The sequence below is a fragment of the Siphateles boraxobius genome, unplaced genomic scaffold (assembly GCF_051911475.1).
Source record: "Siphateles boraxobius isolate OS27281-9 unplaced genomic scaffold, OSU_SipBor_1 2, whole genome shotgun sequence".
In the NCBI taxonomy this organism is placed as follows: domain Eukaryota; kingdom Metazoa; phylum Chordata; class Actinopteri; order Cypriniformes; family Leuciscidae; genus Siphateles; species Siphateles boraxobius.
The window spans coordinates 16,290,747-16,312,513 of record NW_027508810.1 but is presented as its reverse complement, the minus strand read 5'-3'; the positions used below and the strand labels follow the sequence as shown (position 1 = coordinate 16,312,513).

The 21,767-nt window shown below is 36.0% G+C and overlaps 2 protein-coding genes across 4 annotated transcripts; one reads left to right on the top strand and one right to left on the bottom strand.

Annotated features, from left to right (window-relative positions):
• Nucleotides 1-1,012: 1,012 nt before the first annotated feature.
• Nucleotides 1,013-3,973, bottom strand: fgf20b (fibroblast growth factor 20b). The gene is made up of 3 exons (XM_077236097.1): nucleotides 3,300-3,973; nucleotides 2,718-2,821; nucleotides 1,013-2,517 (listed from the first exon to the last, which is right to left on the bottom strand). The coding sequence occupies exons 1-3, from the start codon at nucleotides 3,565-3,567 to the stop codon at nucleotides 2,272-2,274; spliced, it is 618 nt and encodes a 205-aa protein (XP_077092212.1). The 5' UTR covers nucleotides 3,568-3,973; the 3' UTR covers nucleotides 1,013-2,271.
• A 1,219-nt stretch (nucleotides 3,974-5,192) lies between these two features.
• Nucleotides 5,193-21,313, top strand: micu3b (mitochondrial calcium uptake family, member 3b). Of its 3 annotated transcripts, XM_077236094.1 has the most exons (15): nucleotides 5,193-5,522; nucleotides 6,814-6,958; nucleotides 8,376-8,407; nucleotides 8,500-8,578; nucleotides 12,145-12,192; nucleotides 12,299-12,381; nucleotides 12,463-12,537; nucleotides 13,545-13,586; nucleotides 14,837-14,932; nucleotides 15,813-15,904; nucleotides 16,200-16,371; nucleotides 18,336-18,444; nucleotides 18,521-18,681; nucleotides 19,527-19,595; nucleotides 20,037-21,313. In XM_077236094.1, the coding sequence occupies exons 1-14, from the start codon at nucleotides 5,265-5,267 to the stop codon at nucleotides 19,593-19,595; spliced, it is 1,461 nt and encodes a 486-aa protein (XP_077092209.1). In that variant the 5' UTR covers nucleotides 5,193-5,264; the 3' UTR covers nucleotides 20,037-21,313. The 3 variants fall into 3 exon arrangements, with proteins under 3 accessions (XP_077092209.1, XP_077092210.1, XP_077092211.1); XM_077236095.1 differs by lacking the exon at nucleotides 14,837-14,932; XM_077236096.1 differs by lacking the exons at nucleotides 13,545-13,586; nucleotides 14,837-14,932 and having other exon boundaries at nucleotides 5,254-5,522.
• The last annotated feature ends 454 nt before the right edge of the window (nucleotides 21,314-21,767 follow it).

The following is a 21,767-nucleotide window of genomic DNA, read 5'->3' as shown; positions in this document are numbered from 1 at the left end:
TCTTAGGTGATGAAAATAAGGGTGCATCCATTAAGTGCATGAGGCAGGGCTGAGAGAGGGCATGGATGAAGGATTTAAGTGTTGCCTGTAAAGTGCTTCAGACCACCTGCTAGAAGGACAGACAGAGGCATCTATTTCAGAGCTCAGACAGATGGAAAAATACATTGGTTCTTCGTGTGCCAGGGAGTATTTCATGACATGAACTCTCCTACATTAAAGCGGTGACATAATAGCTATGGTGACATTTGCACAAAACAAACAAAATGATGACATGAAACTTGGGAAAACATTGACTTTTTATTTGTGAAACCATACAAATGTTTTACAAAATTAATCAAACTATATATGATGATAGAAATCAGAGCACTTGTGATTTAATTACACAGTTGTTTATCTTCACGGAGTGAAGCTCATATACTCAGACTCAACCTCGACTCTCATATATCTGTTGTTAACACTCACTCAATAGTTTTAAGATGGGGAAAATCCCACATTGTAAAATGTTGCAAGTACACTCCCCTCTTAAGACAGACCCTGGCTCACCATCACAGAGATACTGAGATCACAGACCGTATCTTCATGCTTCAACATAAAACGTCCTCTCATCCGTTTAGAAACTGTATAGATGTGTCTCTTTAGTCATAGTTGTGGAAATGTCTCATTCAGCCGTTAAACAACATTCAGGAAGGTTTAGCCCGTGGTGTCTAAATCTCATATCATTTTCCCCAGAGCGTTTTGCTTGGATTCATGTGAAAATGCTGGTACTATCTGTCAAAGAAAACACAAAACCTTGTGTGGTTTATATGTATGATGAATTAAAATAGTATTTGATAAGTGTTTTTCTATTTTTTTTTTATACCAATTATCTCATTCTTACAGACTGCACAGCAGACACATTTTCTCTTTATAGCTTTGCCTGATGTGTTTAGTAGGCATCATGAATAGCATCAGCAGAGATTACTCTAACTTTGGGTTTGACCCAAAAGAAAAGGTCAGTTTTTATTTCACTCAGATTCAGTAATTGTGTAGCTGTTACCTGAGAAGGTCTCGCAAAAGAACTTTGATGCTGATGAGTGCAGGACAACCCTGGGTCTAGGCTAAACAGCAACTTAAAGGGATAGTTCAGCCAAAAAATATAAATCTTCATCATTTACTCACCCTCATGTCGTTCCAAACCTGTGTGATTTATTTTTTCTGCAGAACACAAAAGAAGGTATTTAATCAAACTATTGTTGACCCCTGACTTCTATTGTATGGGCAAAAAACACAGACATTCTTGAAAATATATATTGTTATGTTCCACAGAACGAAGACATTTATACCATTTTAGAACGACATTAGTGTGAGTGTGATGACAGATTTTTATTTGGGGGGGGGCGCTATACCTTTAAGACAGCTTTGGTTTGTTTCCTTTTTTTGTACACAACACATCAATTCATAGTTTCAGAATCTATCCTCCATGACAGTTAGAAAGGATCTTTAATGTTTCCTAGATAATAATCATTTCAGAATTTAGTTATATATCAAACAACTAGCTTTTTTTTATGATAATACTTGATTTAATGGCCTGTAAAATGTACTGTGCAGCATGCCATCTTGGTAAATCGTGCTTGAAACAAATCGAATAAAATCACAGAGTCTCATGGCATTCTTCATACATTTGTAATAGTAAATCACTTTCTCGCCCTCCGTAATAGCATAGCAGTGATAATAAGTCACCTTTACAGTTTCCGTCATATAAAAAAGAACAGCTTTGCCACTATTTCAAAGCACCTTCTACTGTATGGTATAATATTAAAAAAAATCTACTTTTAGATGTAAAAATATATATTTATATTTCCAAATAAATAAATACATACAATAAATATGTGAATCAAGAACTGTATAAATAACATCATGTGAGATGGCATCTCCTGTTCTCTACTGTCCCAGTTCTGTCATCTCTGAGCATCACGTAAGCATTGTTCCTTCAAGTCCTTCTTAACCCATATTGAATATTTCCAAAGCAAAGCAGCACCATGATTAAAACCTCCAAAACCCTCAGATTTTGTTTTCATGGTTATGCTACTCGTCAGCAACAAAGACACCAAATGCAGCTTGACTTTCACACTTTGGGAGTCTTTTGAGACTGTTGTCTTCACCATCAGTACTGGCCAGTGCAATTCCAGAGCATATCTCATGTTTGGATGCTGCAGCCAAACATTATCATCTCCTCCTCACGTAGAGAAGAAACTGGGCATCTCTCTCACCCGATAACGGGGACAGATGGTCTCAACTGTGTCCAAGCACCTCTTTGTAAAGTTCTGGAACTTTTTCAGGGTCCACCGGTCTTGGAAGAAAGTGAGTGAACTTTTGATGTCTCCTTGATTTGGTCCCATCGCGTGGCGTGCCGTCCTTGTTGAGAGCCACGAAATACCGTGCTCCTCTCTCCCCGTGCTTGTAGAGATTAGAAGAGTATGTGTTGTACCAGTTTTCCTCAAACTGCTCACGGAAGACACATTCTGGTGTGAGTTTCTCCTAAGAAACAAAAAACATGTTGGTGAACTAATTCATGCAGTTTCCTCAAAACTCATAACATGGAGAGAAAGAGAGGTGGTCAATAGGATAAAACATATATGACATCCACTGGGCTTTAATAAGAACAATAATTGTGAAGGATCATTCTTGACGGTAAGATAAGATCTGAAAGTGTCAAAACTGGGTAAAAGTCTGCTTACAGAGCCATAAAGTTCCCCCTTGTCGTTCATCCCGAGGTAGAGACCACTGTCCACTCCACGGATGCTTATTAATCCAACTGCAAGGCTTATGAATTCCAAAATACCTGGAGAATAATAAATCAATTGTTCAGGAGATATTCTTTGAAGTCTAAACCCTCATCACATATTGTGAAAAAGTTGAACTGCAATGCATTATTATATATATATATATATATATATATATATATATATATATATATATATATATATATATATATATATATATATATATATATTACTGCATTAATAATAATCCATTTCTTTTTGCTGTGAAATGTTATTTATTAATAGATTTTTTTTTTGATTTTTTTGTTTTGTTATTACACTTTGGTTCTTCATATTCAAGATATTGAATGTTTGGGTTCCAAGACCAGAACATAGATATACAAGTTCTATGTGCTATTTAAGTTGCTCAATAAGAACTATAAAAACAGGTGAACCTGTATTTTTAAAAGTGTAAAGTCACAGTGCTATTGAGTTCATACAGTGATTCGGTTTCTGTTTAAACAAATCTAACAAGCTGGAAATGAAGAGGGAAATTACCAAAACGACTGTGGTCCTTTCTCGTGCCCTGCACACTGCCATCCGGGAGTATTTCAAGGTGAAATCCAGTCCTGCAGTACAACTGTCTTCTCCGCAGGATCCCTTTCAAGTGCGTTAAATCAGCGGAGGTGCTGCGTGACAGTCTCTCTGCTGGAACTAAATGATCATTTAACAGCCCGAGGTTTTCTCCTAGAGGTGGCAGAAAGAACTGTGATCCGACCTGTCCGAAACCCTCCAGGCTCTGTAAAAACGTCCCGATCTCTCCCATAGCTGCAGTTACAAACCTCCAATCCAGCAAGAGCGCTCAGGGAAACTTGATCTAAATGAAAACGGTGAAGCAATCGTCCAAAGCTAATCGTTATGACAAATAATATCCGTGCGAGCACGTCATTTGTAGAGGATCCATGCTGAGCGCATATGAAATATCACTTGACTCCAGTGGATTATACAGACATATCCAGTGGGCAAGAAACAGCAACTGCAAATAACTGACTTCAGGCAAGTCCTTTAATTTCTGCTCTCATGCCTCGTCCACATGGTGGCCGGTGGTGCTTTCTGACATGAATAAATGTGCAGCAGGTATTGAGGCAGCAGGTATGTGTTGTTGTGGGAAGTGCTTTGCGCAGTGAGTGGCTGCTGCGCGCGCGGGGCAGGTGCAGAGCTCGGGCTTCTGTGGGCGGGACATCGGGTTGGTCCAGCCTTGAGTTTTTGCGCACAATCACAGTTGTCTATGTTTTCGTTTATGCCTGTGTTTGTGAGGGTCAGGTTTTGCTTGTATTGTGGGCACCAAATGTAGGCTACCTCACAAGCAGGAGGAAAGCAGCAGTTGTCACGATTATAATATAGGGTTTGTTTTAGGTTAAATATCATTACCTCAGTATTAAAATAGATGTCGATGTGTGTGTGTGTGTGTATGTGTGTGTGTGTAGCTGTGAGGTGTAGGGCATTTTACAAAAATTAGCTATGGGGTGAAATAATAATTAGGCTATACATATAATCTATAGGCTACTTCTGACCTGATATCACAAAATAGGCCAATATGCCGTGGAAAGTGAACAGCCACATTTGACAACATTATGAAAGTACAAATACTGTCTCTTAATCTTTTGTTAACCTACGTGTTTATGGATTTCTATATAAGCTTCTATTTTATTTACTTTTTTGAATTAAAATGTTTCCTATTTCTTTCTATTTTTAATTAAAAAAATAATCATTTTGTGGGTGCAATAGAAAAATTCCATGATCGATTAGTTATGACAACATATGTGTTTGGATTGCTTTAACTCACCAAAATAAGTAAAGCAATTTTCGTTTTACAAGATTCAAATAATTTTTAAGTCAGTTTCATTTAAGTAGAAATGACTTAAACATCCAAGTTGATTGTACTTAAAGTTTAAGGCAGGAACTTTTTTTGTGCTTTGGGATAATGTAATGATGGGAAATGCCATATATATATATATATATATATATATATATATATATATATATATATATATATATATATATATTAAACTGGTTAATATGACTTGACATTAATTTGTAGCTACAATTTCGTTTTTTAAAGTTAAATTCTACATTAATAATTTGGGAATTTGCCTATTGTTTCAAAGTTTGAGAAACACGGGCCCAAAAAACTCTTAATTACAGAAGTTGAAGATTAAATCTACAACTCTTACAGTACTTTATCTGCTTACCTGGTCAAATTTTAAGAATGAAAAAGCGACGATGAAATGAAATAAACACTTTTTGATGGACGTCTTCTCAAAACACTATTTTAAAATATAACATTTTGAGGTCTGAGCGCTTTAACTCTGAATTCTAACCATGACCCGAATGGAAAGGACAAATGACTGCAAATACAGCTGCTAATGTGTTTCTGGCACGATGTGATGTAGAGAGGTCGCATCTCGCGATGAGTGAGCGCAGTCTCCTCTCCTCTCCTCTCCCCGAGCCGGTGACACAGTCATGATGGCCGCCGTACGTCGGGTTCTGGCTCTTCGAAACAAGTTCACCAGCTTAACAAACGGGTTAAACCTTTATTTTAACAGCAGACAATCGTTGAGGGAAAGAACAGCCCTGAGACACGTAGGGACAGGGGTGTGTATCACTCTCGGTGGATTCGCTGTTGTTTACTACCAGCATATTTCGAGTCCGGATCGGGGACACGCAGCGAGTCTGCGCGCATTGATTTCTCCGCTCCCAGCAGTGGCTGCAAAAGAGCAGGTAGGCTATATCTACATTTTAGTACATTTTTCAGTGTTTACGTTTGTGGTGTTTACATGGTATATTACTATAGAATCTCGGTTTTTGTTATTCCTAAAGACTTAAAATCGGTGGATTTCATGTGTCATCAAAACAGTCGCTCTCCACCAGAGAGGTGCTGAATTCAGCGGCTCAGTTCATTAGTCAGGTGATGATGCACTATGATTCTATGAAACTACTTAAAACAGAAGAATTGGAACTTTATAGATAGCCTACGACTGGACATATTGGACATTTTTATGTATGTGTTTTGCATGCTTAGATGGCTACTGACTTAAGCTCCAAAAGGGTAATTTTACTATTTAAATTCAATCAAACCCCTTTTCTCCTGTCAAAATCTTATTTTGCATGTGTCTTTCAGTCAGATTTGTTGTACAGTGGATTACATCAGTGTTTCCTTAACCACACTATGTTTCTTAGTGTCATTTTGTGCTTGATGTGATTTGTTTTTTTTAAATTACTATTATTAAAGTCACTTTTAGACAGAAAAACAACCAATGACAAACAAACTATATTCAGCTACAAGTGTCATCCACACACATGCATGACTTGCACACATTACATACAAATTAGAAGAAGGAAACAAGTTCAAAGTCATTTGTAATATACATATTTGCACAGGACTTTTTCCATATTTTTTTGCACACATTACACACATATTTTTTCCTTTCCTTAAAAAGGAGCTTAAATATATGAGATTAATCACAATTAGTTAAATTAATTTATTATTTTTGTTTAACAAAGCAAAAGGGGAACACATACTCTTGGTATGCCTTGTCAAAAAGCATTTATCAGATTGTTATCAGATTGATCATTAAACCATACAGGATTGAATCAGTCTTGTGTGAATCTCTCTGCCATGTTCTTTTTTTTACCCTTATCTGCTTTGGTTGGACATAACCTTGACTTGTGGATTGAGACACAGGAATCCAGGGTTAAGGTAACTGGACACGGCAGCTTGGCAGCCGGGTCGACGTTTGATGGGGGTAATAAGTAGCAGGGCACACATTCCCAGGGTGTTTGCACAGTGCCCATTGGGCCTGGCCGCCGGCCATCGTAGAGTGAGAAGAACACTGTCCTAATAAGTTTTAGCCCGTAATATATCTGCTTGTGGATGTTTGTGTCCATGTTTTTGTACTGGAACGGTAGTGAAATTAAAAACAGTGAGGAAAGGAAAAAGAAGGATAGCACTTTCTTGTCACAATGTCAAACTTGTCTTATCTTGTATTTATGTGTATTTGTTTGATTATAGGCCAGTGTGTCTGCTGAAGATGAAGAGGTGTTTATGTCAGCACATGAGCACAGGTTCAGGCTCTTCAGCTCAATGGAGTATGATGGACAGCTTTACATGACACCCCTCGACTTCATTGAGTCTGTCACTATGAGCGAACCAAAGAGTGAGTTACACAAACAGTCATCTTCCTTTGCAGAATATATGAACTCAACATATGATTGTGTAACTGTACACTAAGGACGTCCTCCTATTGACTTAATCTTAGTTTAAAGGATTAATTCACCCAAAAGTAAAATTATCTCATCATTTGCTCACCATCATGTTGTTCCAAACCTGTCTTCAATGGAGCATTCAAGCTTCGAAAGAATAGAAAAGCATCATAAAAGAAAAGTAGCGATTGCTATGAACCACAAATTTGTGAATGTATCCTTTACAGATGTCAAACTGATTCATTAAAAAATCTGACTCAAAAGCTAATACGAGTTGCATATTCTTCAAAATTCCTTCTTTTATTTCTCCTTTTGTGGATTTTTTCTTACAGCATGACTTGAGCATGAGTAAAACCGACAGAATTTTGGGTGAACTATCCATTTTATAACAGATCTTTGCCTTAAGGTACAACCTTTTTTTTAATCTTAAAAGCAAGTAACCCTGCAGGCATAAAATCCCCACATGTAGCCGTAACACCTGCATGAAGATAGTCATCTCTCTCCGCCAGCATCACATTTATAACCTATTTCTGTAACCAAAATCTGAAAGCAGCTAGACAGACAACTTTTAAACGTGTGTGTCAGATACAGTGGATCTCTACTAAACCGAAGACATGAAGTTTTCGTCTCAAATAAACGGGAACGGTGCTGAGATCGGTCCAGATGGTAGAGTTGATATGCTCTATAGCTTTATTTTCACGACCCAGCTATACTTGTATGGGGGTTGAGTTTCAACCAGTCATGTTTGCTGCTATCTGAAACTTGGACTTCCTGGAATGTGCAGACGGGAATAAAATGTGAACTCTAATATGGCAGGCAAACATTGCGTCACCATCTTTAATGGCATATGCATGACGGAATGAATAGTGGTATTTATGGCTTTATGCTGTGGCTGTAAAATACACTTTCAGTGCATTATATAAACAGAAGCTACAGGTCATATTTAAACCATACAGTTGTTTGGATTTTATACCAGCACTCTTATAAATTTGGATTTTTTTCCTTTAAAAGGAATTTTAATTTTAATTTCTATATGCATTAAATTGTATTGTAGGCATATGTGGTATAGTCAAACTGCTGAGAAAGGTGAGACAGATTCAACCAGTTAAAACATTTCAGAGTGTCTTCTTCACTGTAACAGTATCTTTTCAACCTGAATGACGCAGGCCTACAAGAAGACAGCAACAGATTTTCTGTATTTTGTCAGTGTTTGAACTTAAATTTTTTGAAGTACAAATTTGTCATTCATACAGAATGTTTGTACACAAAGTAGAGTATAACACTTTTGACCCATTTTTTTGTCAGCTTCTGTTTAGAAATAGTTTTGACAATACCACTTATTCTTATAAATCTCTCATTTTTTATTTTTAGAAAAGAGGTTTTGGAGATCCCTCACAAAACAGGTTAGATCATGTTTTTCTTTTGTTTGATGAATATTTATCTTGAGTTTAGAAAATGTAAATGATCCTGAGTATATGCACTTTTTTTTAAAAAGGATCTAGACAAGATTCTGTCAGATACGCCACCAGTTAGGAAAGGATCATCCAGTCTTTTCCGAAACCAGCGTGAAAGAGGTGAGACCTAATAATCATGTTATGTAAACCAATTTGTATTGTATAATGCAGTGTTGTTTGCTTTGTCATTTGATCATTGTTTACTATAGTAAATCCCTCCAGGCAACTTGATTTTGAGAGGATCTGCTTTCAAAGTGCCGCTTGTGTGGTTAGCATTCTAAATACTGAGCTAATTATTGACAAATTATGAATGATGTGCATAAAGCCGAAACATCTCTAATTAACAAATAGTGTGATTATAGGTACAATTAGGATACAGTTGTTAGAGTGTGCAGATGCTTAGACCACCCACATACATGGTATTATGAAACAATCCGGATCCTGAAACTTGGCCTCATGCGGAAGGAGAGTGCACAGGCTGTAAATGGTCTTATCTCTCAATCAGTCTGACATTACTGTGACTTTGCTCTGGGATAATCACAGATAAGAAGGTGACAAATAACACCTAGTGCATAACATGTTGTATGTTGTTTTGAATAGAAAATAATCATGCACTCACCTTAATCCATAAATTATCCGGCTTCATATTGCCCCGAGGTCTTACTTTTTAGACGTGATTTAAGAAAAAGCAATGCTTGCTTATAGTACTTGACATATTAACAATAATTTATACTATTGCAAGAATTTTAAAACTGACATTAAAAAAATATTTATTCATCAAGGATGCATTAAATTGAGCAAAACAACAATCTAAATAGACTAAATACATTTATAATGTTACAAAACATTTCTATTTTAAATAAATGCTGTTCTTTTGAACTTTCTATTCATCAAAAGAATCATGAAAAAAGTACAAAATATAAAGCAGGACTGTTTTAACTTTAATAATTAATACGAAATGTTTCTTGAGCTGCAAATAAACATATTAGAATGATTTCTGAAGGATGTGATACTGAAGACAAGAGTCATGATGCTGAATATTCAGCTTTGCATCAGGAATAAATAATATTTTAAAATATTTTCACACAGAAATAAGGGTTTAGAAAAAGAAGAAGAATATTCATTTAATTTATGAGACAAATATCTTTTAATGTGTGGGGCTTTCCCAGATGCTAACAATACTTTCCTTGTAGTGTTCTTTCTTACACTTAAAACACTAAAACACTCCACACAGTGCACGATATTCCATTGCTTTCCTTGAGTGCCAGTGCCTGGGTTTGGGCTTTTAATCCGGCTGTTAAATGTTAAAGCTGCACTTAGGTAAAAAAAAAAAAAAGAAGATAGGCTTGATCTGTGAACAAAGCCTTACTTCAGAAAATGAAAAGAGCTGTTTGAACTTTGCAATGTTGAGACTTGTCCTAGTGGCAGCCCTGTATCACTCTGGACAGTATGAATTCTAAGAATGGCGTTGGATTACATCTCCATCACTGACACTCTATATCAATTGTTTCTGTGGAATTCTTTGTGTTCTGACAACTGTTTGAGCTCTTGGGCTGGATTTCTTTCTGCAAGACTGAAGCTTTGTGGCTCTAATGAAACCTGCCTGGGATCCTAAAAGACTAAATGCACAAGCATCCGCGGATGTCTTGAGTCAGTTTTATATGGTGTAGATATACGTCGGGCAATCAATTGAAAAACGTAAGTGAATGAACTGCATGATATGTATCACACATATGAATATGTTGAATTGCTGAGTAAAGCCCACGAATGAAGATAATCCAAAGACATTGTAGCAGATAAGTAAAGCACTAAATAGACTAGAGCTGCAAGATTCTGGATAAATTGTGAATCACGATTTTTTTGTTTTTTAAAACAGGGATCACGATTCTCTGACGATTCTGAACAGACAACTAAAGAAAATAACATGTCATTTACTAGAGGTTCTGATAAAATGTTTAATCCTTCAGTCTGTTTAAAATGTTATTAATTATAATTAATCTGAATGAATAATTTAAAAAATCGGGTTGAATGAATGATTCAATGACTCAATTGTTTAATTACTGGAAGAATCTGTGTTCTTTGACCGAATTTCTGAAATGAATGATTCAATGACAAATACATTTTTTAACAGTCCCTTGTCGCCACCTACTGGCGTAATGAGGTAATCCATACAATCGTTATTTGAAGCGCCATGTTACTTTCAAAAAGTGATTTCCTCCACTTCCATTGACACCAGTGTTTATATCCGAACAATATACTTTTATCCCAGTACTTCTGTGATAATATTAATATTTGAAACCTACATGTCATCCGCTTTCTCTAGATCAGCGGCAGTGCCGACGCAGATCTGAATCGTTCTGAATAGGTAGGCTTGTGGATCATTGTCATTTAGGAATAAGATTGCATGGGTCTTGATCTTTTAACGATTAATGTGCAGTTCTAGAATAAACATTACATAAATTTGTAGTTCTGGCTTTAATTGCTCAATGGCATTCCCTTACGAGTCTAGGCTCATGATTAAATGCATTTGTTAATCAAATTATTTTATAATTACAGTTCAAAAACCTATTTTTAAAATATAAATAATAAGAAAAAAGGTCAAATGGATCTATAAAAATAAGTAATATAATTTAGTTTTTAAATAATTGTATAATACCGAACGAAATAAATATATTATATTATTTCATTTTTATGTAAACAATTATAATAATAAATTCACAGCCCCATATATATGTACTACCGTTAAAAAAAGGTTGGGGATTTTTTTATTTTATCTTATGGTCACTAAGGGTTCATTTAATTGAATAATATATATAATTTAAATATATATTTAAATATGTATTTTAAAATGTCATATTCCTGTGATGGGAATAATGCTGAATTTTCAGCATCATTACTCCAGTCCTCAGAGTCACATGATCCTTCAGAAATCATTATAATATCCCGATTTGCTGGTCATTATAAATACATTATTAAATGAATATATAATTTTTTGATAAAGTGAACACATTCAATTCCCAGGCTTAGTTAAATAAACTGGTGTTGAATCAATCAACCAGATACATCAAGGATCAGGGTGGCCTGTGAAAATGTATCTTTATTATGTTTTACACACACCTTTCTTTAGCCTTTTCCTTAAACATTCCAAAGTCCTTTTCCCACAGCACTCAAAGAAGCCCTTCTGAACTATATGTGTCCAAGTCACTATCATCTCCTTAAACAAAAGCTTGGGAATGCTTTCAGTGGCAGGAACAATTCTCCTTAAGTCTCTCCTAGACAGAGACCTGACAGTTGCTCTTCCTTTCTTCTCCTCTCACACAACAAAGGACTAACAGACCTAAAAAAGGAAAACAAACCCACGTCAGGCATCTGCAATCAGTTACAGATCACTTGAGAATGTTTTACACCTAGGAAAATAAACAGAAGGGAACTCAGGAGCCACTGGCCTGGTCTAATTTTGTTTTGGTTTGTGTCCAGCCTTGTTACTTTACGTTTTAACGTCTCTGTTTGTGCAAAGAGAACACCAAACGAGAGTAAAGAACAGGATCCTCTTAGATCTTATCATTGTAAAAGAAGAAAGGACGTCTAGTTTAAAATGACATTTGATAGTAAAATATATTTTGAAGGCAGGTTCTGGGATGTTGGAACTCAAGCTTAAAAGGAAATGTTTATGTACTGTTTTTCAGGTGTCATCGCTTACACAGAGTATCTGTTTCTGCTTTGCATTTTGACAAGTAAGTTTGTCTTTAGGTAATTCTCCACGCTTGTTTAGCACAAAAAGAATAGATGCACGAGGATGTGTTGATGTCCCTCATATTACGTCTTTCTTTTGTCTTCTAGAGCCACATGCAGGTTTTAAAATAGCTTTCAACATGTTTGATGCAGATGGCAATGAAATGGTGGATAGGAGAGAATTCATGGTGGTATGGTTGTTTTTGTTGTTGTTTTTTATTAATTTGAATGTCCGCATGCGTAAAAATAAAGTTCTGCTTTTTTACATTTAGTTAGAGGACATATTCCGCAAGAAAAATGAAAAGAAAAAAGAGCGAGGAGGAGATCCTGACAGTTTATCTCAACTGGTAAGAAAAACTGTTTTTTTTCTTCCAAGTTTACAGTCCTCCGTCACATTAGCATTCTGTTGCCACTGGACACTTGCCATATCTTGAATCGATGTGCAGTTTATCTGAAAGTGATTTAAGGAAATAGTTCACCCAAAAATAAAACTTCTTAATAAAATACCAAACCCATAGTTCTTTCTTATCTGTGTAACACCAAAGGAGAAGTTTTGAAGAATGTTCACACTGCTCTCTTCCATACATTAAAGTGAATGGTGCTCCGTAAAAGCAGTCCATTCACAGACAAGGCTTACTAAAAAGCATGTTTGAGCTGTTATAACTGAAAGCAACTTGCACTGACATATCTTAAAGAGTCTAATTAAACTAAAATCTAATCCTGGCTTAATCTATACCCTGTTTTTGAAACCAGGCCGATGTGTATTAAATGTCAAGATTTCTGATTGATTTGTTTGGGGAATAGACCGAAATTGCTTTTCAGCCATTGCCACCATTGACTTTTATTGCGTTTGGTTTAATTTAATATTTAATCATTTATAATTAATAATGAGTAATATAGAAATAAATTGTTATAAATGATCTGCTCTATTTATCAATAATTTGCTACACATTTCTCCTTTTGTGTTTTATGGGAGACATTTTAGATGTATTATTCCTGTAATATTTGAACACCTATGTTGGAATGGAATTCCATGAATAGCCATTGATTTTATTTACTCTGAGATTTTATTGTTGCATGTTTTCAGTCGCATTTAAAATTGAGAGATGAATGATTCATGTATAATATTCATTTGAACGAATGTACATGAATATTTTTCTGCATAGTACAAAACAACAATAAGTCTCATATCTCTCATGCTGGGGAAATGCTGATTGTTACATATTGTGTTTTGAAAACGCTTTGAGTGTTCATTGTCTTTCACAATCCTTAGTGAAATATGACAAATGCTGAAATGGTGATTTGATTTGATCTTATCCTGTTTTGCACGCTATCATAATCTTGGCTGTGTGAGAGTGTGGAACTGTATGGATATCAAGGATCTGTCAGCAGCAACGTATGTATACTGTATACTAAAGAATCCTTATGAGCATGACTTCGACGTGTGTTCTTAGCATGGCGGTTAATCTGGTTGGTGCTTGATTGAACTTGTACAGTCATGGTCAACAACAACTGTGCATGTCCGTCCTAACCACTGATGTTTACGCAGCTACACCCTATATACAGCTCAATAAACCAGAAGGGTTACATCCACATTCAGTGGCTTCTTTCAGACAGTCAGGTAGCAATATTATTTTACATACTGAAATGTTTGGATAGGGCGTAACAGTGACCCTCACGCATGGCTCACCTTCAGAGAAGAGGGACAATGGGGCTAATGGGGCTCATGCAGCTCTATTGTCTAGGGAAGCAGAAAAATCATCCAGAGACTATGACAGATGATTTATGTTGCTTGTCTACTGTCAGGAGCTATTTTGCCAAGGAATGATCTCACAGAATCATGTTAAAAGGCCCTCACCTGAAGAATGGCAGCTCTCCCTGGACCCCCATGTTTTATTTTTACAGTTACTTGAAGAGTGGTATTTGGGTTTGGGTTACTTCTTGTGATGGCTTGACCATGAAGTTTGGTGCCACTAAGAGTTACAGCTGAAATTGTTTCCACACCAAACTAGAGAGATGTGGAGCTTTTTAAGCTCAGTGCAGTCAAAGTTTTAACCACAATAAACTATAGTACTGATTTTAAAAAAAATACTGATCACAATCCACTGTAAGGACATCATTTGTTTCATTCAGTAAATCAAACAGTTATGCACTATAAAATGACTGAAGCACCAATGTCACATTGGAATAATTAAATATTTTTTATGCTTTTAAAAGAAGTCTCTTATGCTCACCAAGGCTGCATTTAAAATACGGTTTTATTTTGAATATTGTGAATACAGGAATATTGTGAGAAATTATTAAAATTTAACGGAACTGTTTTCTATTTTAATATATTTTAATTATTCCATTGATGGCAAAGCTGAATTTTCAGCATCATAACTCCAGTCTTCAGTTTCACAGAGATTATTCTAATATGCTGATTTGCTGCTCAATTATTTTCACTTATTATTGGAGCTCAATTATTAATAATGGTTCTTATTACTATCACTGTTGAAAACATTTTTTTTTGTGCTGCTTAATATTTCCTTAACATTGCGTTGCATTACTTCAGATGGTTTTGCATGTGTATTAGTCTTTCACTGCATTGTCTGAATTTTTGGTGATTATTGTTAAGCCTTTAATATTTTCACCTCTAATATGCAGGTACTTAAAAAAGGGCAGCCTCAGTCTGAACCCAGAAGTTTCTGGGATGTTCTAAGGCATGGTGCGAGAATAGTTCTCTTTTCAGGTCTGATGGAGGTACAAGTATCCTCGAGCTCACTTGCTTTCTCGTTCGAATCCCATAATTCCCTTGACCATTCCCTGTCCGCCATCCCATGTGAGGTTCTTCCTATTGTTTGTTTTGTTGTTGTTTTTTCTTTTGGTTTATTGTCATTTTGATTAATTAATGTCAGTAAACTTCATGTTGTTACAGTTAAATATTAATATATCTTTTTTTAAGTTCTTAAGATTTATATAATTGTAACTGAGCCATACAAGAATACATCATGTTTGGCCTTATTTATGCATCTCATTAAAATGATTATTATTTGACGTTGGTGCTTAGTAAATGGATTTGACATTTTTTTGAGTCTATTACCAAGCTCGGATATTGAGATGTACATCTAGTATATTATGATAGTACAAGTTTCAAAACTACCATCAGATACAGTATGCCTCTTGTTTTTGTAAAGATACTTTGCTGCAAAAGAACATTGAGGTATATTTCTGCATGAGCAACCTGTTGTTTGCGTGGCATCATGGGATGATGTCGGCTGCTTCATGATGTGTCAGTGTGACAGTTATAAAGCATTTTCTCCACCGTACAATATTTAAAAATGAATTGCATGCCATTTAGCAGCACAAGTCAAGAAGCGGCAGTGGCCGGCTGTGGGATGTAAAAACAGCATACATCAAATTTGATGTAAATTAATAATTTGCTTTTAATCAATCGTTTATATGCCAATTAAATGTACATTTTACATTTATTTGTTGTGTCTGTTATTTTTTTATGTTGTTATATGTTTATGGCTGGACTTCCTCATCATGCTATTTTGGTGTACACTTATTCAAACAAATTTTGCTCTCTTGTTCAGTTTCTTACAGCTGAATAATGTGTTTTCATAATTTGCTTTCACAGCACGCAGAAGAAAATGTCACCGACACAACTCTGCTGGTTCATTTCTTTGGAAGAAAGGGCAAAAGTGAACTTAACTTTGATGACTTCTACAGGTGAGAGACAGATTTGATGACCATGATCTTGAAGGCTTCTAGTCTTAAGTGAAGATTTAACTCTTTCATGAGCCTAAATTAAGTTTATGTTATATGTAGGAAAAAATAAAAATGCAAAGAACATGGGCCCATGTTATAATGCATGACCCTTGAAGGGAAATAAAATGAATCACTAATGCTGTATTTTTATCAAAGCATGTTGGGATGATCCAGTCACTTTGTCTAGTGTCCTACTGAGCGAGTGATGGCATCTCCTCTTAACACTGTGTCTGTGTCACTAACGTTCTGTCGGCAGATTCATGGACAACCTGCAGACAGAAGTCCTTGAGATTGAGTTCCTCAGCTTTTCCAAGGGAATGACCACCATCAGTGAGGAAGACTTTGCTAGTATCCTGCTGCGCTACACTACAGTGGAGAACATTACAGGCTACCTTGAGAATGTGCGTCAAAGCATACCCGATGAAAAGGTAGTACTTGCTCTACACACACACACACACACACACACACACACACACACACACACACACACACACACACACACACACACACACACACACACACACACACACACACACACACACACACACACACACACAGGTTCAAATCAGGAGCCTTTTCAAACAAGCATTACAATACCAGATTCGGATTGATTTTATGCTAATTTGCATTTGCCAAACAATTATTTTTTCTCAGAAAAACGAAACTTTATTTTTGAAAGCTCAAAACATCCACTATTTTGAATGTTACATTTTTGGGGGGTTATGTGAATGTCAGGGAAAACAAGGGAATTTTATAATTTTATCAACATCATCTTTTATCAACTTTCAAGTAGTTGGTAATGTTTAAACAGAATGTTAGGCGAACGCCCAACTAAACCGTTCCATGAACAATGTATAAAGGCTGATAGGTCCTTTACATGCAGGCACATCATTACGGCATGGCACAAGCTGTTTGGCCTCTGCTGATCCTGCAGCCTGAGATTGCTTGCTCAACATTCAAATAGTCTGGTTCAGTGTTTGCTGTAAGCTGGTCCTGCAGAACGCTATTAGATTAATTCTGAAACCCTCCACCTCCCCAGCTCCACCTGCCGAGATCTGCAATATGATTTATGTATGTCTATTCATGCAGCAGCAGCATAACTTACATGCTCACAGCAGCGTGTCTGTGTATCTATTGGCTGTAGCAAGTCCATACATGCTCTTCAGCAGCAGCAATAATAACCAACAGAAGCTGCGTAGCAGATCTAGGCCACCAAGACCAAATACATTAACACTGCCATATTCAATAGCATGCAAAAACTATTCCGAGAGTTGTCATGATTGAAATAACATTTTTGTGCTTATGTTTTGAGAAAGTTATTAAAAGCCCGGATAACTTTGAACGAGCATTCTATTAACGTTACTGCAAGAATGTTTGTTCACCTTGAACCTTGGTTGAACGTTAACCAAAGTTCTGAGAACGTTTCCTGTTAGCTTGGGAAGTACAGAAACACAATTTGGAGGTATTCTAATATCTCTACTCCTTTATCATGTTTAAATGTATTATAAATGAGTCTATTCAAATCATTGCATTGCAAAACAAATACCACGCCAGATGTGGAGAGAGGAGGATATTTATAATCTGAACGATGTTAGTGCCTTTTTTTCTGTAGGATGTTTCCCTTTTTGCACATTGACCCTCACATTATAAGGTTAGAGTCTTTTCAGTGGCTCGAGGAGGCTGTTGGTGGATGGCCATTGATATACAAGTGGTTCTTATTCTTAAGTTGAGAGATATTGCAATACAGCTTAACTTGTAAAACCACCTAAGCATCACATATTACTCATTAGATCATTTGTAAAACAGTTGTTGTTAGTTGCAAGAGCGGCTTCAGAAAAGACGTGAGTCTAGTGCCTGGAAATGGATGAGTGGAAATCAAAAGGACCGCTGTTTGGGTAATCGGCTAGCGGTGAGATATTTTGGACACATCCGCTTTTGTTTTTATGTATGCAAGTATCAGGTTAATCTTCTTTAGAAGAGTCGACGAGCTACCCGACCTCTCCTTTAACAAAACAATCTAAAGGTGTTGACAGCTCCAGTTGTGTATATCGGGTGCGGGAGCAGGAGAGATGTGCGCTGGGATTGTTTGACTTTGCTATTTTCTGTCTTGGCTCTTGGGATCTGCATTCCAAGTTCCTACAAACACTTAAGGTGCCCTCGTTTTTGAGAAAGTGAGGCGTAATGCAGTTTTGCCTGGTTTAGGGAAATTCATTCTGAGACTATCTTTTGATTTCATAATTTTATGTACTGCACTAGCTCGCTGCACTAGTGCTCTCCTATTATAAAGACTCTGACTTAATGATCTCTTTCTAATGCCCAAAGCTTTCTGGTTAAAGGAACATTGACGATGTCTTCTGTAAGTCACTGATTTAACACTGATCTTTTCTTTTAGGGCATCACTTTTGAAGAGTTTAGGTCCTTCTTTCAGTTCCTCAACAACTTAGAGGATTTTGCCATTGCCATGCAAATGTACAACTATGCAAATCGCCCAATTGGACAAGGTAAACATGCTCATTTAATCCAGTTACTCCTCAAAGTCTGTGGTGTTGGTGATGATGTTTGGCTCTCGGCTCACAGATGAGTTTGCCCGTGCGGTCTATGTGGCCACTGGCCTGAAGCTGTCAAGACACCTTGTGAACACGATTTTCAAGATCTTTGATGTGGACCATGATGACCATCTAAGCTACAAGGAGTTCATTGGGATAATGAAAGATCGGCTGCATCGTGGCTCTTCTTGGGTAAATATGCTGGGAAACTCCATTTCCCAAAATGTTTTATTGATTTTTTTTAAACTTTGTTTTATTATGCAAATCAGCTGTCAGTCATCTTGCTTGTGACAGGATAGATATTCCTCTAAAATGTAAGCATAATTTTAGCTTCAAATTCAGATTAGTTACTATATCACTGTACTGTTGCTATTAGTCTCACTGTTAGTATTATTACACTTCCATTCAAACGTTTGGGGTTAGTAAGATTAAAAAATAAATTAATACTTTTAATTGGCAAGGATGCGTTAAATTAATCGAAAGTGACAGTAAATACGAATATATTTGAAATAAATGACAATCTTTTGAAATTTCTGTTTAAGAAAGAATACTGAAAAAAATGATTCAATGTTTCTGCAAATAGAATGATTTCTGGAGGATCATGTGACACTGAAGACTGGAGTAATGGTGCTGGAAATTCAGCTTTGTCAACACATGAATAAATTACATTTTAAAATATATTAAAGTAGAAAACAGTTATTTTAAAGTGTAACAATATTTCACAATATTACTGTTTTACTGTATTTTTATCAAAAAAATTGATGTTTTAAAAAAAAAAAACATTTAAAAAATCTTACTGACCCCAAACTTTTATATATATACAAATCCAATATTTTTGCCTTGTATTGCAACAAAAGAAAAGTTGATATTCTTGTTGGTGCAACTTTGCTGACATCTAGTGGCCATGTATTGCCAATTCACTCATTGACTAGCACAATTCATTTAAATTTCATTATTTTTTTAAAGATAATGTTGATATGCGAAACCAATATGCTGATGAGAAATATTTTCTCTTCATGTTATCATTGTAAACTCAGGGATATAAAGGTGAAGAGAGATTCACATCCTTTAAAGCCTGTATGAAGAAGGAACTCACTGCTAAATAGGTAAGTTTATGTCTGAATAGAAAAAAAAATGTTGTAGATAGTATCCAGTATTTTGGGTTTAGCTAGATATTGCCCTGGAGAATTTGGAATTAATGATTCCGAACTACAGCGCTAGCACTGCTCAGCATTCAGCCAAAGCTCTTTTTCTAGCATCAGATTACTCTGTAAAATTAATGTCTGCTATCCAGAGATACAAGATACCAGCCTAACATAGTGTATTAAGACTTAACACAGTAATAGAATACAGCCCAACCCACACCATGAAACACTTAGAAACAGGAAACAATTCGACTTACTCTGGGTGTATAAATTGAGTAAATGCATTTTGAATGAAATAAGCAGCTGTTACATTCGATTCTCTTGTCTTGTTCTATCACTTGTTGGATTCAGTTATTTAGTTTGATATATGCTGTTCTCCTGTTATGTCTTTGATTTGTGCAGGTGAAAGTCCTGCTGTTCCTCTTCACCCTCACGTCCCAGTGAAGATATCTCAAGTTGGATTAAAGTTCTCAGTGACTCAATGCAATTACCTACCTGACCTGTGTCAAACTCTGTAAGATACAAATACTGCCATAATTAGATTAACACATGCTACCTCTCTGGACTATAGTTACTGCTTTGTTACTTGGCAGGCACTTTATTAACTCTATAAAGGTCATTAACTAAAAGGAATAACACTTTGATTGAAATAGCCATATAGCAATGATACTTTTATTAATCAAAAAGTTATTTATTAAAGGTCTAATACATTTAAATGGGTCCAGTGCCCACATTTGGAGATAAATTATGTTAATGAATTGCAAAGTGTCTTTATTTATGATGATTTATTACTTCATAAATGTAAAAAAATGTCAATTTTTAAAGGGAACTATATGTTGAAGTGGAAAATGCTGAATTCTGGTGGAATGTACATTTTGTTTATTCTATTTATTGATCTGTTTTGTGCAAAGATTGTTGTTGAATCCTCTTGGGATTTAATGCCTCTCTACTGCTGTATTGGCAATGCATTGTTCTATTTGCTTCTCTAGGAGTTATAAGCCAGATAATCTTTCCTTACAATGAGCACATTGCTAACATAGTTTCTCTGAGCTTGTCCACTGCCCACCGGCCAGATCAGCTTACACAGGGTCTGACAGAGCTGAGTGCACAGAGCAATAATGAGACCTCAGTTATCTCACAATGTGCTACACATACAGATCCCTCTCTCCACCTCTTTTATGGGTTTCTTACACTGCCACTCCTTAAAGAAATATCTTGCGAAGAAGACAAAACAACAAACACGTAGAAACTGAAGCCACTCGTTTTACTCCGGTGAATATTTCTCAATGTATGTTTATTTTTAAAGTAAACATTTTTACAGATACATATTTTAAAGCCTTGTCTACAAAAAAAAAAAAAGATAGCTGTTGCACATTTTAATTTTATTACCCAGGAAAAAAGATACAGGTCATTAAACACACATTGACCTATGGGGCATGTCGTCATGTGTGGGTTTTTGTATAATGAAACCATTTTCTCTAACTGAAACATTATAATATAGCTTGTTGTGACAACTGTTTGACAAGTAGCTCCGGTCTCACCCACCGTGCTTTTTACAGAATATAGAACATGTTTTAGATCTGTACATTGCATATTACAGTTTGTGTGTATAGCGTATTAAGCATTAGTATTCAGATTGCTTAGAATGTTTGAATAAATTAAAACCACAATCAAAACAATATTTTGTGTAATTCATTCTGTTGTGTGCTTCCTTGAGCCATGATTTAAAAAAACCCGAAAAAACTCAAGTGTTTATAGTGATCATTTTAGATTAGACCTATATTGTTAATGATGATGTTTGTTTGGTCAAGCACAATGTAACAATGAAAAGCCTACTAACCAGTCAAAGCTGGTTCTAACTGGTCTCACAGCCTGGCCAGGCAGGTTTTCAGCTATTTGGCTGGGCTGCAGGCTAATTTTCTCACTAAATGCTGAAAGGTCAGCAGACCAGACTGGAAGACCGTCAAAAACCAGCTTAGACTGGTTTAAAATGTTTATCAGAAGAGAATGGACCTGGTCGGTTTCACAGACAAGGTTTAAGCTAGTCCCAGGCTAAAATGGATGTTTGAGCTGTTTTAACTGAAAGCAACTTGCACTGATATTGCCATTGTTTTGTCAGATGCACACCATGTT

Excerpts from the sequence above, each read along its gene's own strand:
- micu3b (XM_077236094.1), top strand. The coding sequence starts at position 5,265 with ATGATGGCCGCCGTACGTCGGGTTCTGGCTCTTCGAAACAAGTTCACC. Across the intron at positions 12,193-12,298 it reads TCTGCTTTGCATTTTGACAA|AGCCACATGCAGGTTTTAAA; the intron begins GTAAGTTTGTCT and ends TTTGTCTTCTAG. Across the intron at positions 12,382-12,462 it reads ATAGGAGAGAATTCATGGTG|TTAGAGGACATATTCCGCAA; the intron begins GTATGGTTGTTT and ends TTTTACATTTAG.
- fgf20b (XM_077236097.1), bottom strand. The coding sequence starts at position 3,567 with ATGGGAGAGATCGGGACGTTTTTACAGAGCCTGGAGGGTTTCGGACAG. Across the intron at positions 2,822-3,299 it reads AAAGGACCACAGTCGTTTTG|GTATTTTGGAATTCATAAGC; the intron begins GTAATTTCCCTC and ends ATTATTCTCCAG. Across the intron at positions 2,518-2,717 it reads AGGGGGAACTTTATGGCTCT|GAGAAACTCACACCAGAATG; the intron begins GTAAGCAGACTT and ends TTTGTTTCTTAG.